Source organism: Pongo pygmaeus, chromosome 2, assembly GCF_028885625.2.
Source record: "Pongo pygmaeus isolate AG05252 chromosome 2, NHGRI_mPonPyg2-v2.0_pri, whole genome shotgun sequence".
Taxonomy (NCBI): Eukaryota; Metazoa; Chordata; class Mammalia; order Primates; family Hominidae; genus Pongo; species Pongo pygmaeus.
Genome location: NC_085930.1, coordinates 109,234,006 through 109,251,134, shown reverse-complemented (window position 1 = coordinate 109,251,134; position 17,129 = coordinate 109,234,006). Strand labels below are relative to the sequence as shown.

Sequence of the window (17,129 nt, the reverse complement as noted above, 5' to 3'; positions counted from 1 at the left end):
CTAGTCAGAGCTGTCACTCCTCTGCCCAGTGCCCACAGACCCTCTGCCCACTCCCTTGCTTCTCTCAGCTCAGCTCCTGGGACTCTTCTCTCACTCGTTCTGCTCCAGCCTTTTTATATTCCTCGGGCACTCTTGACATGTATCCACTCATGGGCCTGTGTGCTTCCCCCCAGCCTGAGGCACTCCTTCCTCAGAAATCTCAGCTTCCTCAGGCCCTGCTCACATTCCACCTTCTCTGGCCACACAACTCGCAGCATGGAGCCCCCACCCTCTGCCGCACTCCCCTCTCCACCTCAGCTGGCCTGCCTTTCTCCATCCACCTCAGCAAATTTGCTGTTTCCTTATTAATGTATTCTCTCTCTCTCCTTCCCAACAGAAGGTAAGCCCACCGAGGGCTGACTTCAGTCTATTTTGTTCCCTCCGGTGCCAACTGGGATGGGTGCCTGGCACACAGGGGGCCTTCAGGAAATACCGATTGACCTTTCACCTGCTTCCTTAGCCTTTTTCTGGCTGTGGGCCCCAGAGTCCTCATCCCTATACTTAGCCCCCAAGAAGAGGAAGCACTTGCTGTTGGTCCCAACCTTCCTTCCTGCTCAGTCATCATCCTCTTGCCCCTGACTCTGGGCCCAGGAGCCTCTCCTCGCCTTTGCTGTCTTTCCTTCCTTTGCTCTGCTGTCCCTGCCCTAGTAAGACACCTTCATTATATTCGCAGAGCAGTGATGAAGACTAACTTCTTTCCTTCGATGAAGCATGTTCCTAGAGAGTGGTTTTCAGATACTTTTTCACTTATAAGGTGGATTCTTAAGTGGAAACATAGTTTATTTTTATTAGGTTGGTGCAAAAGTAATTGCAGTTTTTGCCATTTTTTTTTTTTTATGGCAACAAACTGCAATTACTTTTGCACCAACCTAATAAAAAAGATTAAAGCTCTCAGCTGTTCTAGTTCAAAAGAAAAGGAGCCAGAGGCCACTCATGCTCACAGGGTCCTCACAGTAGCAGCTCTGCTGGACTCTCAGCTTCCTGAACAGTGAAAAAAAGGGAAAAAACCCACACTATTCTAAGCTAGTATGTACAACCCACATGACCATCCCAAAACTGTGTGACTTGTAGCTCCTGTCTCTTGGCATTGCCTGGCTGGCATGTAGACAGTATTTGCTGCCTGTGGAACCCCCAGTCCTTTGGAGGCTGGTGATAACCTAGTTCACAGTTCTTCTGTAGGGTGGTAATAACCCAGAGTAACCTGCGCCTGAGAATCAACCAGCATTCCCTAGCAGGGGCATTCCTCACTTTATGTTTTTTTAGTAACCCACTCAGATGTTTCCTTTTACTCTATATATTTCAAATTTTAAAATCACTTAGATACGTTGGAAACAATCAAAATGTACAGTAATAGAAGAATGTTTAAGTAGTTCTGATACTTGCATGTAGTAGAAACAATGACTGAAAGGCTGGGCATGGTGGCTCACACTTATAATCCCAGCACTTTGGGAGGCTAAGGCAGGAGGATCACTTGAGCCCTGGAGTTCAAGACCAGTCTGGGCTACATGGTGAGACCTCGTCTCTACAAAAAAATTTAAAAATTAGCTGGGTATGGTGGTTTGCACCTGTAGTCTCAGCTACTTGGGAAGCTGAGGCAGGAGGTTTGCCTAAGCCTGGGTGGTCAAGGCTGCGGTGAACCATGGTCACGACACTGATACTCCAGCCTGGGCAACAGCAAGACCCTATCTCAAGGCCAGGCACAGTGGTTCACACCTGTAATCCCAGCACTTTGGGAGGCTGAGGCAGGTGGATCACCTAAGGTCAGGAGTTGAAGACCAGCCTGGCCAACATGGCAAAACCCTGCCTCTACTAAAAATAGAAAAAATAGCCGGGCATGGTGCTACATGCATGCAATCCCAGCTACTTGGGAGGCTGAGGCAGGAGAATCGCTTGAACCTGGGAGGCAGAGGTTACAGTGAGCCAAGATCGCGCCACTGCACTCCAGCCTGGGAGACAGAGCAAGACTCCATCTCAAAAAAAAAAAAAAAAAAATTAATCTCATGCTGACTGCAGAGGCACCCAAGGATGAGGAAAGGCTGGTACACATTATTTTCCTGTTGAGGGGACAACCCTGGGCAACCTTAACAAGGGCTGCCTTCTCAATGCTTCTCTAAGATTGTACCTCAGAAGAACTGATGGGTTCTCCTGATATAAAGCTTGTGACCCATGGGTCTGGGAAACCTGGGGATGAGACTGTAGGCTTCTCCTAAAAGGAATGAAAATGAGAGTCTTGCCCAGATTTTAAAGATATATTGTTGGAGAACTATGCAGCAACATGGTCACACTACGAGGCTTTTCACTTCCAAGCATAGTTGTTAATATCTTTTCTTGACAAATGAAAAATCCCTTTACAGAAAAAGTTACTCATCCCCTGCTATTGATAGAAGTTTAAGGGTTCTTTCTGTCTAATCCTGGAGAGATTAGAAGCAGGCCCAGCTGTGAAACATTTTCAGAACCATCAGCCCTGACTGCTGTCTGTCTGCTTGAATCTCTAAGCAGCACTGTGTAGGGGAGTAATCTCACAGAAAAAGCAAACAGCACTTGAGAAAGTGATCAGTATTATAGGCCAGGATAACTAACTGCTATGACCATTTCTGTTTTTTACTGTCTAGTTTATGGAAATTTTATAGTACCTACTTTTCTATGCAGAGTTTAAGGGTGATTAAATGTAAGATATTTGGACATTTTAAACCAATGAAGTATTTTAAATAGACTGGCTCAGGGACATGACCATGGCAGTTTTGCTTTATTCACGTTGTTAAATGGGCTTGCTGAGTAACTCATGTGTTGGTCTAGATGTAGCACATTGAATCCACTTATCAAAACACTGTATCCTTAAGCACTTGCCACCTGTGGGAGAAAGTATTTGAGACACTGAGTTCTGCCTAGAGTTGTATACTTTGTAGACCTGAACTGAAGCCCCTGATGGAATAAGAGAGTTGTAACCTCAGGCAGAGGGGAGGGAACAGACAGGGGGCTGGTGAGGTAGGAGAGTAAGAATGAAGAGAACCTGTCCTCCTCAGGATCCTGGTTTTCTGTGAGCCTGCTTTTATCTGGGAAATCTTTAGACAGCATTACTGCCCAAGGGTTAAACTTTAGGTGGGTCCTAAAACTAGGGGTTTTCTATTCTTCATTTTCTGCTTCCTTCAGTCACTAACAGCTGCTAGGTAAGGCAATATAAGAGCTTTTTAAATTTTATGTTATTTTTAGCCGTTTACTGCTAAAAACATTAACAAATACTTCTAGAGATCCATGTGGCAGTAACTCAAAAGATTTAACACATGATGGCTATTGGCATGTCTTCCAAACGTATAATTTGGCCTTTGTGGGTGGCATTTTCAGTGTTGTGAGTGCACAGTTGGGGCCCCAATATGTAAGAATATATTTACATTGTGTGTCCTTTTATTTGGTTATAGCTTATGACAATATTTTTATTTTCTATATAATAGGTTAAAGGTTATTGAAAATGAATTGATACAGGCATCAACAAAGAAATTTTCTTTGGAGAAGTTATATAAAGAGCCCAGCATTTCTAGTATACAAATGGTGGATTGTTGTAAGAGACTTCTAGAACAATCACTGCCTTACCTACATGGGATGCACCTCTGCATTTCACATTTTTACTCTGTTATGCAAGATGGAGACCTTTGTATTCCTTGGAATTGGAAGAATGGAGAAGCCATTAAGTAACACAGAAATCTTTTTATTTTTTTAAGAGATAAGAAAGGAACTTAAATTAAAAATATTTAAATCCACAATTTGATATAACAGTATTATTTACATATCATAAGAACAAAGTTTCTAACTGCTGCTTTAAAAGTAGACCTTTTTAAAAAAATTAATTCTGCTAGGAGAGGTTTTATAGGCCAGGCGTGGTGGCTCATGCCTGCTGTCCCAACTACTTAGGGAGGCTAAGATAGGAGGATCATTTGAGCCCAGGAGGCCAAGGTTGCAGTGGGCCTAGATTACACCATTACCCTCCAGCCTGAGCAACAGAACAAGACCTTGTCTCAAAAAATAATAATAATAATTTAAAATAAATAAGTAACTAACAAAAAGATTTTATATCCCAGTCTTATGATGTTGGTTGGCAAGGCTAGATAAAAAGATGTTAGAATGAAAGAACATATTTTTAGTGATATGTAAATGAAGGATTCTACAATAGTCATATATTTTTATATGAATGAATGTTGGGTTGGGCTGGAGAGGTATGTGTGTGTAAATATAAAGGTCTCACATTCAGAGTATAGCTCTGAAATAATGGAACTCATGTCTACAATTCAACATGCATCTGTATACTTATATCTCATGTACATATACACACACATATTTTGCAGCCAGTAATTGACAGTTAATGTCCAAAACAGGTGATTGATAGGTAGCAAAAATTAGATAACCACCAATTTTGCCCAAGAGAAAGACTAGAAGGGCTAAAAGCAGTTGAATGTATGGTACTGACATTGTCATAAGCAGTCTGATAACCAGTTTATTAAAACATGTGCATTAACAGAGAATTTAATTTTAAACCCATAATTTCTCCTATCCATTAAAATATTATAATTGTTGGTAGTATGAAACCAACAGGAAACGTTTTTGAATCATTTAGTGAGGTGACTCATTTGTTTCATGGGCAAACACTATCCAGGAAAAGCCTTGCCTGTTTCCCAAAGAGCTCTAAGAAATAGAATCAAGTGTAAAATGGTTCAGACCATTCAGGATTTCTTGTCACTCTTCTCAACCCCGATCTTCCTGTTATTACTGATGTTTGAAACCCTCTCATTAGCCCCGGCCTGGTTAAAGCCCCTCAGAGTCACCTTTCATTCATAGCAATACAGTTCAACCCCAAGTGGTTGATGGTGTCCCCAGCATGGCCGAGAGACCTGATCTCTAGATTCAGTGCTTTTAGCTCTTCGAGTTTACCCTAAGATACCTTCGGGCAATATTTTTAACCAATCCAAAAGCTCTTCAGGTCACTTCTGAAGAGGACAAGGTGAATCCTGGCTTGGAACACCATTTCTGGGCTCTTGCTGCTGAATGAATCAGAAAGGAATTTTTTCTGAAGAGCATTAGAAAGTAAAGGAGATGTTAAAATAAGTTCTTGAAGTATGTTTTATATTTATCTAAAACACTGATTATTTTAAAAGTTTACATTCAAATGTGTATTCAAAAGAAGTACTGATTTGTAATTATTATAGTTTGTGTGTATTGTCCCTTTTAACCGTGCCTAACAACTATACTTAAATTTTGTTTTCTAGTGTAACAAATGTTTCCCATAAGATTTTACAGAGCCAAATAATGGGAGTGAAAAATTCCGTAAGTGTTATATAAGAAAATATATTAGAAAATCAGGTTTGGATTATACCATTTCTAAAATATACTAATATAGAATCCTCAGTAGTATGTTTTGAATTGGATTTTTTCTCAGAACTAATTGTTACATAATAAATAATACATCAACCAGATAACTGTTTTTTTCTTGTTACCCAACTGTTAGTAGTTTTGGAACTATTGTAGTATAATAGGAAATGAGAAGAAATTGGTACTTGTATATGCCTGTTTGACTTCCTCTCCCAGTCTAACATGAAAGAGAAAATTCTGTCCCACCACTGAAAACTGGCACAGGAGCAGGCCCCCCTCACTGTTTCTACAAAGTCTCAGGTGATAAGTGGTCTCCAAAGGGACCTGAGCTCCAGCTCAGGGCTAGGCCTGTCCCAAGGGAGAAACAGGCCTGCACTCCCCTGCCCAGGCTGTCCCGGCAGGAAGGCATGTGTGTTTCCCTAGGACAGGTTCTTACCAGGCCCTACTTCCTCCTTTCTCTTAAAGGACTGCACCTCCAGGTGGCCTTCCTGAGCTAATGAGAGGGTGGTGGGCTTTCAGAAGTGGCCAGGTGGGACAAAAGGGACGAGGGCTGTCTCAAGGGCCAGCTCACCTTTGGCATCTCTAGGGAGTAAGTGTATATCCCAGATAGAGGTCCCTGGAGTTAACCCCCTCCAGCTCAGGTCACTGTCCTAGCAACCTGATGCCCCTGTGTCCCCCATACTAACGTGACCTCTTTCATGGAGTCTGCCGCCCCACCCCCAGCTGCCCTGGAGAATTCTGCCCAGGCTTCCCTGGAGCAAACCAAGCAGATCAAATCAGTCCCGTGGAGACTGATGGGCCCCAAGGCTGCAGGCTCCTCTGTAGGGGACCATGGTCCTGGCAACCTCCCACCCACAGGCCAAGGTATAGGAGCCACAGAGGCATGCAGTGAGGCCTGGCAACTGGCTAACCATGAAGTGCCCACCCTGTTCCAAGACTACACTCCTATCTGTGCCACCTGGCCAAAGACCCCAACCACGGGCCCTCTGACATGGCAGGGTCACAACAGGTCCCATCCCATGGGTGAAAATTGACCCCAATATGGAGTCCCAGTGGCCGCAGATGTTAAGTGGCCCTGGGTGCAAGACCCACCCCTCACTTGTCCTCAGTCTCCCCACCTATAAAAGGAAGCACCAAGGCATGTTCTTAGAGGTTCTTGCCACCCTGAGAAAATCTGTCCCAGGAAGCCAGACTGCTCCCATGGGTGGTCCTTGGCCAGCCTAAGTACCCCTTGTTCCATAGCAGTTGGGCAAGAACAAGAAGAAATGGAGCAGCCAGTGCCCCAGACAGATGAGACCTGCATTGGTGCTGTGGGACCCTTCTTCCCCCAAGTCTCGGCTACTACAACCTGGTTCTCTTGACTGCTCAAAACCCTTCCCTCAGGCCAGATGCAGTGGCTCACACCTGTAATCCCAACTACTTGGGAGGCTGAGACAGGAGAATCACTTGAACCCAGGAGGCAGAGGTTGCAGTGAGCCAATATCGCACCATTGCACTCCAGCCTGGGTGACACAGCAAGACTCAGTCTCAAAAACAAAACAAAAAAAGCCCCTTTCCCTCATGGGGAACTGTTATGGAGTTCTTTTAGGGATTTTTTTCCCTAAGCTGACAAATACTACATATCGGGGGACTGAGGCCCAGACTAGGGAAGAGACTTGTCCAAGGCCCTTCTGCCTGCTGCAGGCAGGAGAGGTGAGATTAGAATCCAGGTGTCCCAGGGGCTGGACGGATCTGAGCAGGCAGAAGCACCCCCAGCTCTGGGCAAGCCAGGTCAGCACCAGGTCTAGGGTCACCACCATGTGGGACCTCAGAGCAGCACTGCTCCATCTGGGAGGAGGGTAGGATCACAGCAGAGAAAGACACACAGGGACCCTACATGTTCCTGGGTGGCCAGGCATGTCAGTCCTGGCACGGATGGTAGGAATGAATGAGCCAGCAGCTGAGAGGGCCTAACTTGCTACTACAGAACTGCTGTGCAGATTGGGTCAGGGTGACACCCTGCCGCTCTGCTCCCCACTGCTCCCACGGGAATCCCGGCAGGCCTCGCCCCTCACACCTCCCACCAGCTAAGCTACTCAGGGAGCCCCATTCTCCCTCTGCTCCAGCCAGGGCACGGGGCACCCTGGGACCACAAAGGTGCCTAGGAGTGTCATGCTCAGAGTGACGTTTGCACACCTCTGCCCCAAAGTGCCCACCACCAGCCTGAGCAACATAGACCCCTTCTCTATTAAAAATAAGAAAAATTAGCTAGGCATGGTGGCATGTGCCTGTAGTCCCAGCTACTAGGGAGGCTGAGGCAGGAGGATCACTTGAGCCCAGGAGGTCTTGGCTGCAGTGAGCTATGATTGCACCACTGCACTCCAGCCTGGGCGACAGAGTGAGACCCTGTCTCAAAAAGTCCCCACCATGCCACTCATTCGGGGGAAAGTGGCTCAGCAGAGTGTGCTGCCCAAACTGAAAGGGCCATCAGATTTTCACCCTCACAATCTTCAGGAGTGGGAGGCGGTCGGTTTTTCTTTTTCATTTTCTCATTTGTCACTACCACAGGCACTGGCCTAGACCTGTTGGCCGCCTGCATGAGCCAGAGACTTCTAGGTCAGCAAGACAGCAGAGATGCCTCAGGAGGGGCTGTGTGATTGGGAGGCAGGGATAATCTGTGTAGGTGCCAGCCCTGGTGCCTCACTTGTATCCCCACCCAGAAGTGCAGGATTTTTTTTTTATTTTGGTTTTTTTTTTTTTTTTTGAGACAAGGTCTCCCTCTGTCACCCAGAATGGGGTGCAATGGCACGATCTCACTTCACTGCAACCTCTGCCTCCTGGGCTCAAGCAATCCTCCCACCTCGGCCTCCTGAGTAGCTCATACTACAGGTATATGCCACCACAGCCAGCTAATTTTTGTATTTTTAGTAGGGTCGGTGTCACTATGTTGGCCAGACTGGCCTCAAACTCCTGGGCTCAAGCAGTCCACCTGCCTTGGCCTCCCAAAATGCTGGGATTAGAGGTGAGAGCCCCTGTGCCTGGCCCCTGAAGTGCAGGATTTTTAAGCCTTGGGGTAAAATTCTCAGTCTTTTCCTTTCTTGCCAGTCATCCAATAAACACTGAGGGAGCACCTCCTGTGTGCAGGCCCTGTCCGGGGCACTGAGGACACAGCAAGGACAAACATGCTGCCCTTGAGGAGCTGACGCCGCAGACGCTGACTGTCATGCAGGCTTCCTTCAGTGCACTGGTTTCCTGTGACTGAACTAAGTTATCAACTCGGTGATTTAACGCAATAGAAATTGATTCCTTCACAGCTCTGGGGGCCACACATCTGACATCAAGGTGTCAGCAGGGCTGCTGGCCCTCCTCGGGCTCTGGGTGAAATCCCTTCCTTTGCTTCTTGCCCCCAGTTCCTGGTGGCTGTTGGCACTCCCTCACTTGCAGCTGCATTTCCCCCAGCTCTGTCTCTGATGACCTGGCCACCTCCTCTTCCCAGTGTCCTCCCCGTGTCTCTGCCGGTCTCTTATGAGAATATGTGTGGCTGCATGTGACCCACCAGATCACCCATGACAAGCTTCACTGGAGCTTAACTCCCAAGAGCCTTAACTGGATCATATACTTTGCCACATGAGGTGATATCAAGGTTCTGAGGTTTAGCAAATGAATGGATGATTTTCAGGGCCACCACTCTCAACCCTCCACACTTGGTGGCTTGGCCTCAACACCAGCCCTGGAGAGGGGACTCCCTTCTAACCTTCCTTTTTTTTTGAGACAAAGTCTCACTCTGTTGCCCAGGCTAGAGTGCAGTGGCGCCATCTCGTCTCACTGCAAGCTCGGCCTCCCAGGTTCAAGCGATTCTCCTGCCTCAGCCTCCCGAGTAGCTGGAACTACAGGCACATGCCACCATGCCTGGCTAATTTTTGTATGTTTAGTAGAGACGGGGTTTTGCCATGTTGGCCAGGCTGGTTTTGAACTCCTGACCTCAGGTGATCTGCCCACCTCGGCCTCCCAAAGTGCTGGGATTACAGGCGTGAGCCACACGCCTGGCCTAACCTTCCTTTCCTGGGAGTCTCCCGCAGCCCTGTGTGCAATATTGAGATTGTTTACATCCTTTAACAATTCTTTAGCATAATTTAACAATATTTATATTAAACTTCTCATGTTTATATTTTTTTAATTTTTTTGAGACAGGGTCTGGCTCTATCACCCAAGCAGGAGTGCAGTGGCACGCACCATCAGACTCACTGCAGCCTTGACCTCCTGGCCTCAAGCCATCCTTTCTCCTCAGCCTCCCAAGTAGCTGGGACTACAGGTGCATGCCGCTACGCCCGGCTAATTTTTGTATTTTTTGTAGAGATGGAGTTTCACCATGTTGCCCAGGCTGGTCTGAAACTCCTGGAATCAAGTGAGCCACACACCTCAGCCTCCCAAAGTGTTGGGACTGCAGGCGTAAGCCACCATGCCCAGCCTTAAAATTCTGTTTAAATCACTGTGTGTTGGCCAGGCGCGGTGGCTCACGCCTGTAATCCCAGCACGTTGGGCGGCCGAGGCGGGCGGATCACCTGAGGTCAGGAGTTTGAGACCAGCCTGACCAACATGGAGAAACCCTGTCTCTACTAAAAATACAAAAATTAGTCAGGCATGGTGGCACATGCCTGTAATCCCAGCTACTCAGGAGGCTGAGGCAGGAGAATCGCTTGAACCTGGGAGACGGAGGCTGTGGTGAGCTGAGATCGCACCAGTGCACTCCAGCCTGGGCAACGAGAGCGAAACTCAGTTCCCCTAAAAAATAAATAAATAAATAAAAATAAATCACTGTGTGTTTCTGTTTTCTGATTGGACCCAGACTGATACAATGATTCAGCAATGCCCCCTGCCATGAGTGGGAGGCCAGGCTTGGCTCCTTCCTGGGCACTCCCCAGCTAGAGGCCTATGCCTTTGAATTCCTGCTCGCATGTTGCTCGTTCATTTAAAATGCAAAATGTAGTGACTGCTGTCATCCTCTGTGCTGAGAGATAGCAGCCTTGCTCCTCATGACCTTGGCCTTAGCAACCCACCTCTTCCTCAAAGTAAGGTGCATGGGCTCTGCAGCTGACATTTCTCCCCAGTCGGGGTAACCCCGATGTGTTCCAGAGGGAAGAGTTGCTACAGTCATGTGGTCTGGATGGCTGGGGCCTCACTGTGCGTCCAACCCAGCTATAAACTGGCAGGTGGGGAACACTTGTGGCCTGGCTGCTGAAAGGAGGGTGTCTGTGGTGTGTGAGCTCTGCCGTGAAGTCGAGGGAGGTGACGAGCATACATGTGGAATGGAGCCAGTGGCCGTTAGGAACTGGGCCCTGCCATTCTCACCCCAGTGGCCCACTGTCCCTGGAGTGACCCTCGAGTGCTCTGCTCTGGGTGTGTCTCCCAGTCCCTTCTGTCAGAAGCAATGCACAGTCACATTCTCCAGCCCACGGGGTGATGTCTGGTTCCACATGATTCGAGGCACAGCTTATCTGGCTACCCCCTCATCTCCCATTGTGCAACCTCAGGGCAGGGCCCTTGTCCCATCCCAAAACTGCCTCACCAGGCCCCCTTGTCTCTCACCAGCCAAAGTCCAAAGTGAGTCCAGGGAGGTGTCCTAGCCCATCCCCCATGTGGGCCTGGAACAGGAGATGGCAAAGGAGCTGCCCCCACCTAGTAGTCTCCTTAGGTCAGAGCAGCAGGTAGCCCCGCATTTATGAGGGTCAGGGAAATACCCACTCACTCTCTCCAGATGGCTCTTAGCCAGAGGGCCAGGCAGGGGGCTTTGAGGGCTGGGCTCCAGACACCTTGCCTCCCCATGCTGAGCCCACAGTGACTCTCAGCAGCAGAGGGAGGGAGAAGCAATGGCTCTCTTGGGCAAGTGGTCTCAGCACCACAGGGCTGCATACAGCAAGCCCCCAGCCTTAGGAATCTGTTTCCCTCCTCAGCCAGGGCTGGGCTCCCCTTATGTACACCTCATTCCATGGAGTCTTTGCTGCAGCCTCCAGGGTGGGCACAGAGCAGGGACCACCCACCTATCCCCATCTTCAGCTTAGCTTGCCAGGAAGTGAAGAAGCCAGGCCCCAAATCAAGGCCTACTGGCTCCAGAACTCAATGCTCTGCTCACTAATGTCTGTACACCCAGCACGGCCCCAGGCAGGGAGGTCGCCACATGTTCAAGGAAACCATACAGAGGGCCCTGTGTACCAGACTGGCAAGGCGACGTCGCACGTATGACAGGGACCGGCCCGAGCCAGGGTTGTGTGCACTTCCCACATCCCTCAAACCCAGGGCCAGGGATCACTGCAAGAGGAGCCAGCCAGGGCCATCTGGTGTGTCCCAACCCAGGGCCCTCCCCACTGCCTGATCTGTAGGGCCAGCCCACCCAGGCCTGGGGCTCACTAGGGACCTCTGTCCCAGGCCATCACCTGGGATGGCTGGAACTCTCTGTTCTGACCAGAACCACTTCCTTGGGGAAAGGTGAGCTCAGCAGTGGGACAGCAGAGAACTTGGAGGTCCATGAAGCCATCTTCCCCCAACAGCCTGAGGTTAGAATGTCCTTCATCCTGAATGGTTGACCAGCTGCCCTAATATTGGCTTAAGCCAAAGCAAGTGAGGCAGTGGTAAGACAGAAAGAACTTTCTGGCTACCACAGGCCTCACCAGAGTCAGAATATGGTAATCCCATCACTCAGGAGGCAAATAAGTCACCATAGAGCATCTCAGGGCCTCGATGGCCACCCAGCTGGGCACATGAGGATGTCTCTGGCCTTATTTTTCCAGCATGTAGCAGGTTCTCAGCAAACATGTGAGATAGGTTCATATGATCAGTGTGCCTGAGGGCTGTGACAGGCTCCCGAGGGCAACTTGCCCTTGTCCACGAGGTTGGTATCCAAGTGACCCAAGTTCATGGGTTCCCCTCCCCCCACTCCTGGACCTCCATCCATGTAGGTCACCAATGGGGACATGCAGGTCCAGGGAGCATGGCTCAGCATCAGGCCATCACTAAAGCAAACTCCAGCCCACCGAAACCTGGCACAGGGTAGGAATAGGGGCCCTGCGGGTCAAAGGGGAGTCATGCCCTCTGGAGGGCCTTAACATCCTTTGTCAAGGACCCTCTGAACGTCTTCTCTTGGCTTGGTCCAGCAGGCATTGGAAGCCTCACTGGGGAAGGGTCATGGGAGGGTCACGGGCATCTTCAATTTCTAGCAGAGAACCCGGAAGTAAGTTTCCCTGCCCTGCTGAGTTCATTTTCAGGGGGCAAGACCCAGTCCCAAGCTGAGGGTGCTGATAGTCCTTAGGATTAGCCCCTTAGGGGCTCCTGGCCCACTGTCCTGGTGCCCCTCCCTAGCCACCACCAGGCACCTGAACACCAGCTTCCCAGCAAAGCCCCCACCCACAGCGAAGACCACTCCAAGGCCTGCCCACCATAGGCCACAGGTGTTTGGAGGACAGGGACCAGATCAGGTTCCAGCCACACCAATATTTTCCTCCACCAGAGCCCCCAGTGTCAAAGGAGCTGCTGGAGGGCCTGTTCAAGAAGAGTGTAGTGACCGAAGCCAAGGAGACTGTCCCCACCCCTCTCCATCCTGCTCCCTGTCCATCACTCCAGGCTTCCATGTCAACTCTGCCCCAGCTTCCCACCCTCTCCCCCACTCTACCTGCGCAGATGGCCTGGCCCTGCAGATATCTACACCGTCTCAGCCCTTGAGCGCTCCCCTGCCTACCCTTCACACTTTCAGAACCGCACTCCCTGCTCAAACACCTTCTGTGGCTCCCTAGGATGGAAGAAACAGTCGCAGCTCCTCAATGGGTCTCTTAAAAGCCTCCCACTCCCACCTCACCTCTTCCTGCCCATATCTGCAGCTGGACCTGCTGGGCCAGCCAGCGCCCTGACCTGCTCCGTTTCAGCTTCTGGCCTCCATAGCTTTGCTCAAGCTGTTCCTGCCCTCCAGGATGCCCTCCCGGATGCCCTCCCCATGCCTCAGGACCCAGTGGCTCCTCCTGTGCCTTGGCCCTCAGAGCCAGGCACACAAACTCTGCAACTGCATTGCACGGAGCTCTCACCCAGGGGGACTTGTCCTTGACCCCAGGCCTGCAAAGGAAAGCAAGAGGGAGCATTTCACATGGGAGAAGCCACTTGAGTGGCTGGGGGAGAGGCACAGAGCCGGGAAAGAGCAGACGTGAGAGCAATCCTTGAGTCAGAAGGCACTGGAGATGGTGAGGGAGCAGATAAGGTGGCTGGGGGCAGAGGACTGGGTCTCTCCCTGAACGCCCTCGTCCTTTAGCCACACCTGAAGACGCATACCCAGCAGCTGGGGGAGGAAGGGGAGGACAGAGCCTGGATGCCCCTGGACAGGAGGGTGCTTGGCTCAGGCCACTCCCAGTCCTGGTAGGAGTGTGTGGTCAGTAGGACCCTGTAGCCATCTGCAGCCTGGGAGGCCCTAGCAGGGCTTGCCCAGACTCTGCTTGCATGCCTGCAGTGATGGAGCGCTCACTCACTTACCAGGCAGCTCACAAGGTGGGGTGCAGCTCTGAACAAGCAAAACCTCTTCCGAATGGAACGGAAATCTGCCCCTGGGGCTCCCCAGTGAGCTCCCCACTGACCCCACGGTCCCTGCGGGATAGCCCTTGCTAGACCCTGTGTCTCCTCCTCCAGACCTGGCAGTCTCAGGACACTCAGCTCTTCCCCAGGAATCACCTCCTTGGTGCACAACCCTCAGATGACCTTGATATGGTTTGGCTGTGTCCCCAGCCAAATCTCATCTTGAATTGTCGCTCCCATAATCCCCATGTGTTGTGGGAGGGACCTGGTGGGAGATAATTGCCTCACGGGAGTGGTTTCCCCATATTGTTCTGTGGTAGTGAATAAGTCTCACAGGATCTGATGGTTTTATAAGGGGTTTCCCTTTTCACTTGGCTCTCATTCTCTCTTTGCCTGCCGCCATGTAAGGTGTGCATTTCCCCTTCCCCCATGATTGTGAGGCCTCCCCAGCCATGTGGAACTGTGAGTCCATTAAACATCTTTTAAATTACCCAGTCTTGGGTATGTCTTTATCAGCAGTGTGAAAATGGACTAATACAGACCTGGAACCCCCTCACCCTTCCCTCATCTCTGCCCTAAACAGGCCACCACCCCCTGTCACAAATTCTACCTGGGAGACATGAAAACCTGAGATTTGGGCTTTACTCAAAACATCACCCTATCAGAGCCACAGTGCAGCAAGTTCAGCTCACCTGAGTGGAATCTCAGAACAAACCCCCAGGAGCAAGTCAGCTGAATGCATGGCCTGGGCATCCCTGCCCAGGCCTGACAGCTTTTGTCTCTATGGTCTGTGATCCCCAAGGACACTCGACTCCCAAGATCCCCCCAATTCCCACTCCTGCCACTGGGGGCAGAATGTGAATTCCATGACCAAATAGCCCCTCTCCTCACAGTTGTGTGGCTAGAGTCTCTCCACCTCTGACCTTCCATCTCCTCATCTTTCAGGTAGTGGAAGAATGAGATCACCCATAGATCCCTACTCATCCCACTTCCATCCCCCCCCACCCTTTCCCTACCACACACACAAACATATCCTGGCCTGGGGTGAAGTTACTGATTTTATTAACTGCAAGGCCCCCGTCATCCAACACAGGGCAACATGCCCACGTGAGTGGGGGCCACACCCACTGTCGGTTGCCTTTCCGGATTAGAGACTCTGAGAACTCAAACTGATAACTGTCTTGGAAATGGGCAACAAGGCCAACTTTGACAGGAAACTGCTGCCCAGGTTTTTTCATACATCCACTGTCAGCAGAAGTGGCCCTGCCAGGCCACAGGGCAGAGCACGGTGGCTCGTCCAGGGGATTTGTTGCCCTGGAGACTCTGCTGGTGTACACTGAGCCCTCATCCCCACCCCAGGGTGAACTCAGATTCCTGCTGCAGGCTGGGCTTGTATCTCTCTGGGCATCTCTACGACACTTTTTGGGGCTCCTGTGGGTTGGAGGAGCATGAGGCTTAAGTGCCCATGCCAGGTTAGGATTGGAGGCCCTGGTCCCAGTCACCTGCCTGAGAGACCCACAGCCCCTGCCCTGGCAACCTTTCCCTCCAAGGCCCAGGGCCCAGATGACCTTGCAGGCTCCGGCCCTCCCTCTGCCCTCCAGCCTGGCCTGCTCTCCCTTGTTTGCTGGCCATGTTACCATGCACAAGTGGATGTCCTGGAGCACCTCATGAGTGCCCACCAGCAGTGACACCAAGGACTTCATCAAGGCCACCCTGCAAGGGGCACAGGGAGTGCACACCAGTCCTCCTGCCCACCCTGTGGAGCTGATGGGCCCTGCCCCCTGCCACCCTCAGAAGCAGCCAGGCCCTCGGGATCAGCTGACCCAGCCTAGGGCTGACCTCCATGCTACCTCTTGTTCCCAGCATTTGTCACAGCCTGTAGGTTGAGCAGGCTTGACAGACTGGCTTGCTCACTCCCATATTGTGCAGGGAGGGAAACTGAGGCCAAGATAGGCAGAATCCTGCCGACATCACAGGACATAGTGGCCGCAGATTTGAGGTTGGATCCCAGGCCCATGCCCCCAGCTCAGAGAACTCTCAGAAGGGTCAGGGTCCTCCATGGGCCCATTTCCTGGAATAACATAGAAGCCCTAGTCGGAAAGAGACACGGAGCCACACCCTAACCTTTGACCTCTGACCTGCCCCACCTAGGATGAAAGGCTCCGGAGGCCTGGGTCCAGCCAAGAATCAGATGAGACCTGGGAGCCGCCTGGGTGTGATGATTCCAGGGCTGGGCTGGTGCAGCCTGCTGAGAGGCAGGGGAGGGTGTTTCTCCACCAGGACTCTGTGGTTAGGCACCCATGAGCCTGGAGCACCAGGGTCTCCTCTTTTAGGTAGCTCTGCTCTTCCTCCCTCTCAGAAGTCCACTTCCTTGGTACCCAGCAACTCAAGCTCCTCGTGGCAGTGCACAGTGCTCCATTGGCAAAGCCGAGAATGCACTGCAAGGCTGGCTAAGGCTCAGAGATGCCAGCCAGCCTGCATGTCCGATTCTGGCCGCACCTACCTGACATTGGTCTGCATGCCCCACTCCTCTCTAGGGTTCCTGATGTACTTGAAGTCCATCCTGATGACACATTTCACCTGGAGCTGCTCCAGTACAACTTGGAGCCACCTAGCATCTGTTCAGGGACACTAGTGGGGCTTCTCCAGCAGCTCCTCCTCAAACCAGGTCACTCTGTGTGCCCAGGCCAGGTCTGTGTCCTTCCCCCAGGATGTACTCCTGTACCCCCGAGGCTTCCTCCCGCCCTCAGCCAGCCTGATCAAGGAGGGCCAGGTCTGTGATGGGGCTGCTTCCCACACTGCCTGAGTCACTGCATGCCTGGAGGGCTGAAAGGCAGTACCCAGAGAAAGCACAGAGCTGGGGATGGGGGTGACCCTACCCTACCTAAAAGTGTGGTGTCCCCTGCTGGCTTCCTCCAGCCTCAGGCTGTCTCAAAAGGGAGCTCCATGCAGGGCCCCAGCCCCTCCCTGCCCTGAGTGCTGTCCTCAAGCCCAGGAGGCCCCAGGCTGTGCCCCAGGGACACTGGGCCTGCAGGTCCGTCATCCTGGCTTGTTCCCATCCCCACCCAAGGAGATCTCCTGGCTCTGGCTGGAAACTAAACATATTGCTTTGACACCAACGTCAGAAGCTCAAAGAATTAAGAGTAAAATAGCAAGACGGTTTGGTATTTTAAAGGAAGGTAAGGGAAGCTCTAGGAAACGTTATG

General features: G+C 50.9%; 1 protein-coding gene across 8 annotated transcripts in view; it reads left to right on the top strand.

Moving 5' to 3' along the window:
• The window catches only part of TCAIM (T cell activation inhibitor, mitochondrial), a 71,210-nt gene extending 65,709 nt beyond the window's left edge, over window positions 1-5,501 (top strand). For all 8 annotated transcript variants that reach the window (XM_063661999.1, XM_063662002.1, XM_054479548.2 and 5 more), the window contains one exon: window positions 3,489-5,501. In XM_063661999.1, coding sequence (XP_063518069.1) covers window positions 3,489-3,729 — 241 coding nt within the window. In that variant the 3' untranslated portion in view covers window positions 3,730-5,501. The remainder of the gene's footprint in view (window positions 1-3,488) is intronic.
• Window positions 5,502-17,129: the final 11,628 nt, after the last annotated feature.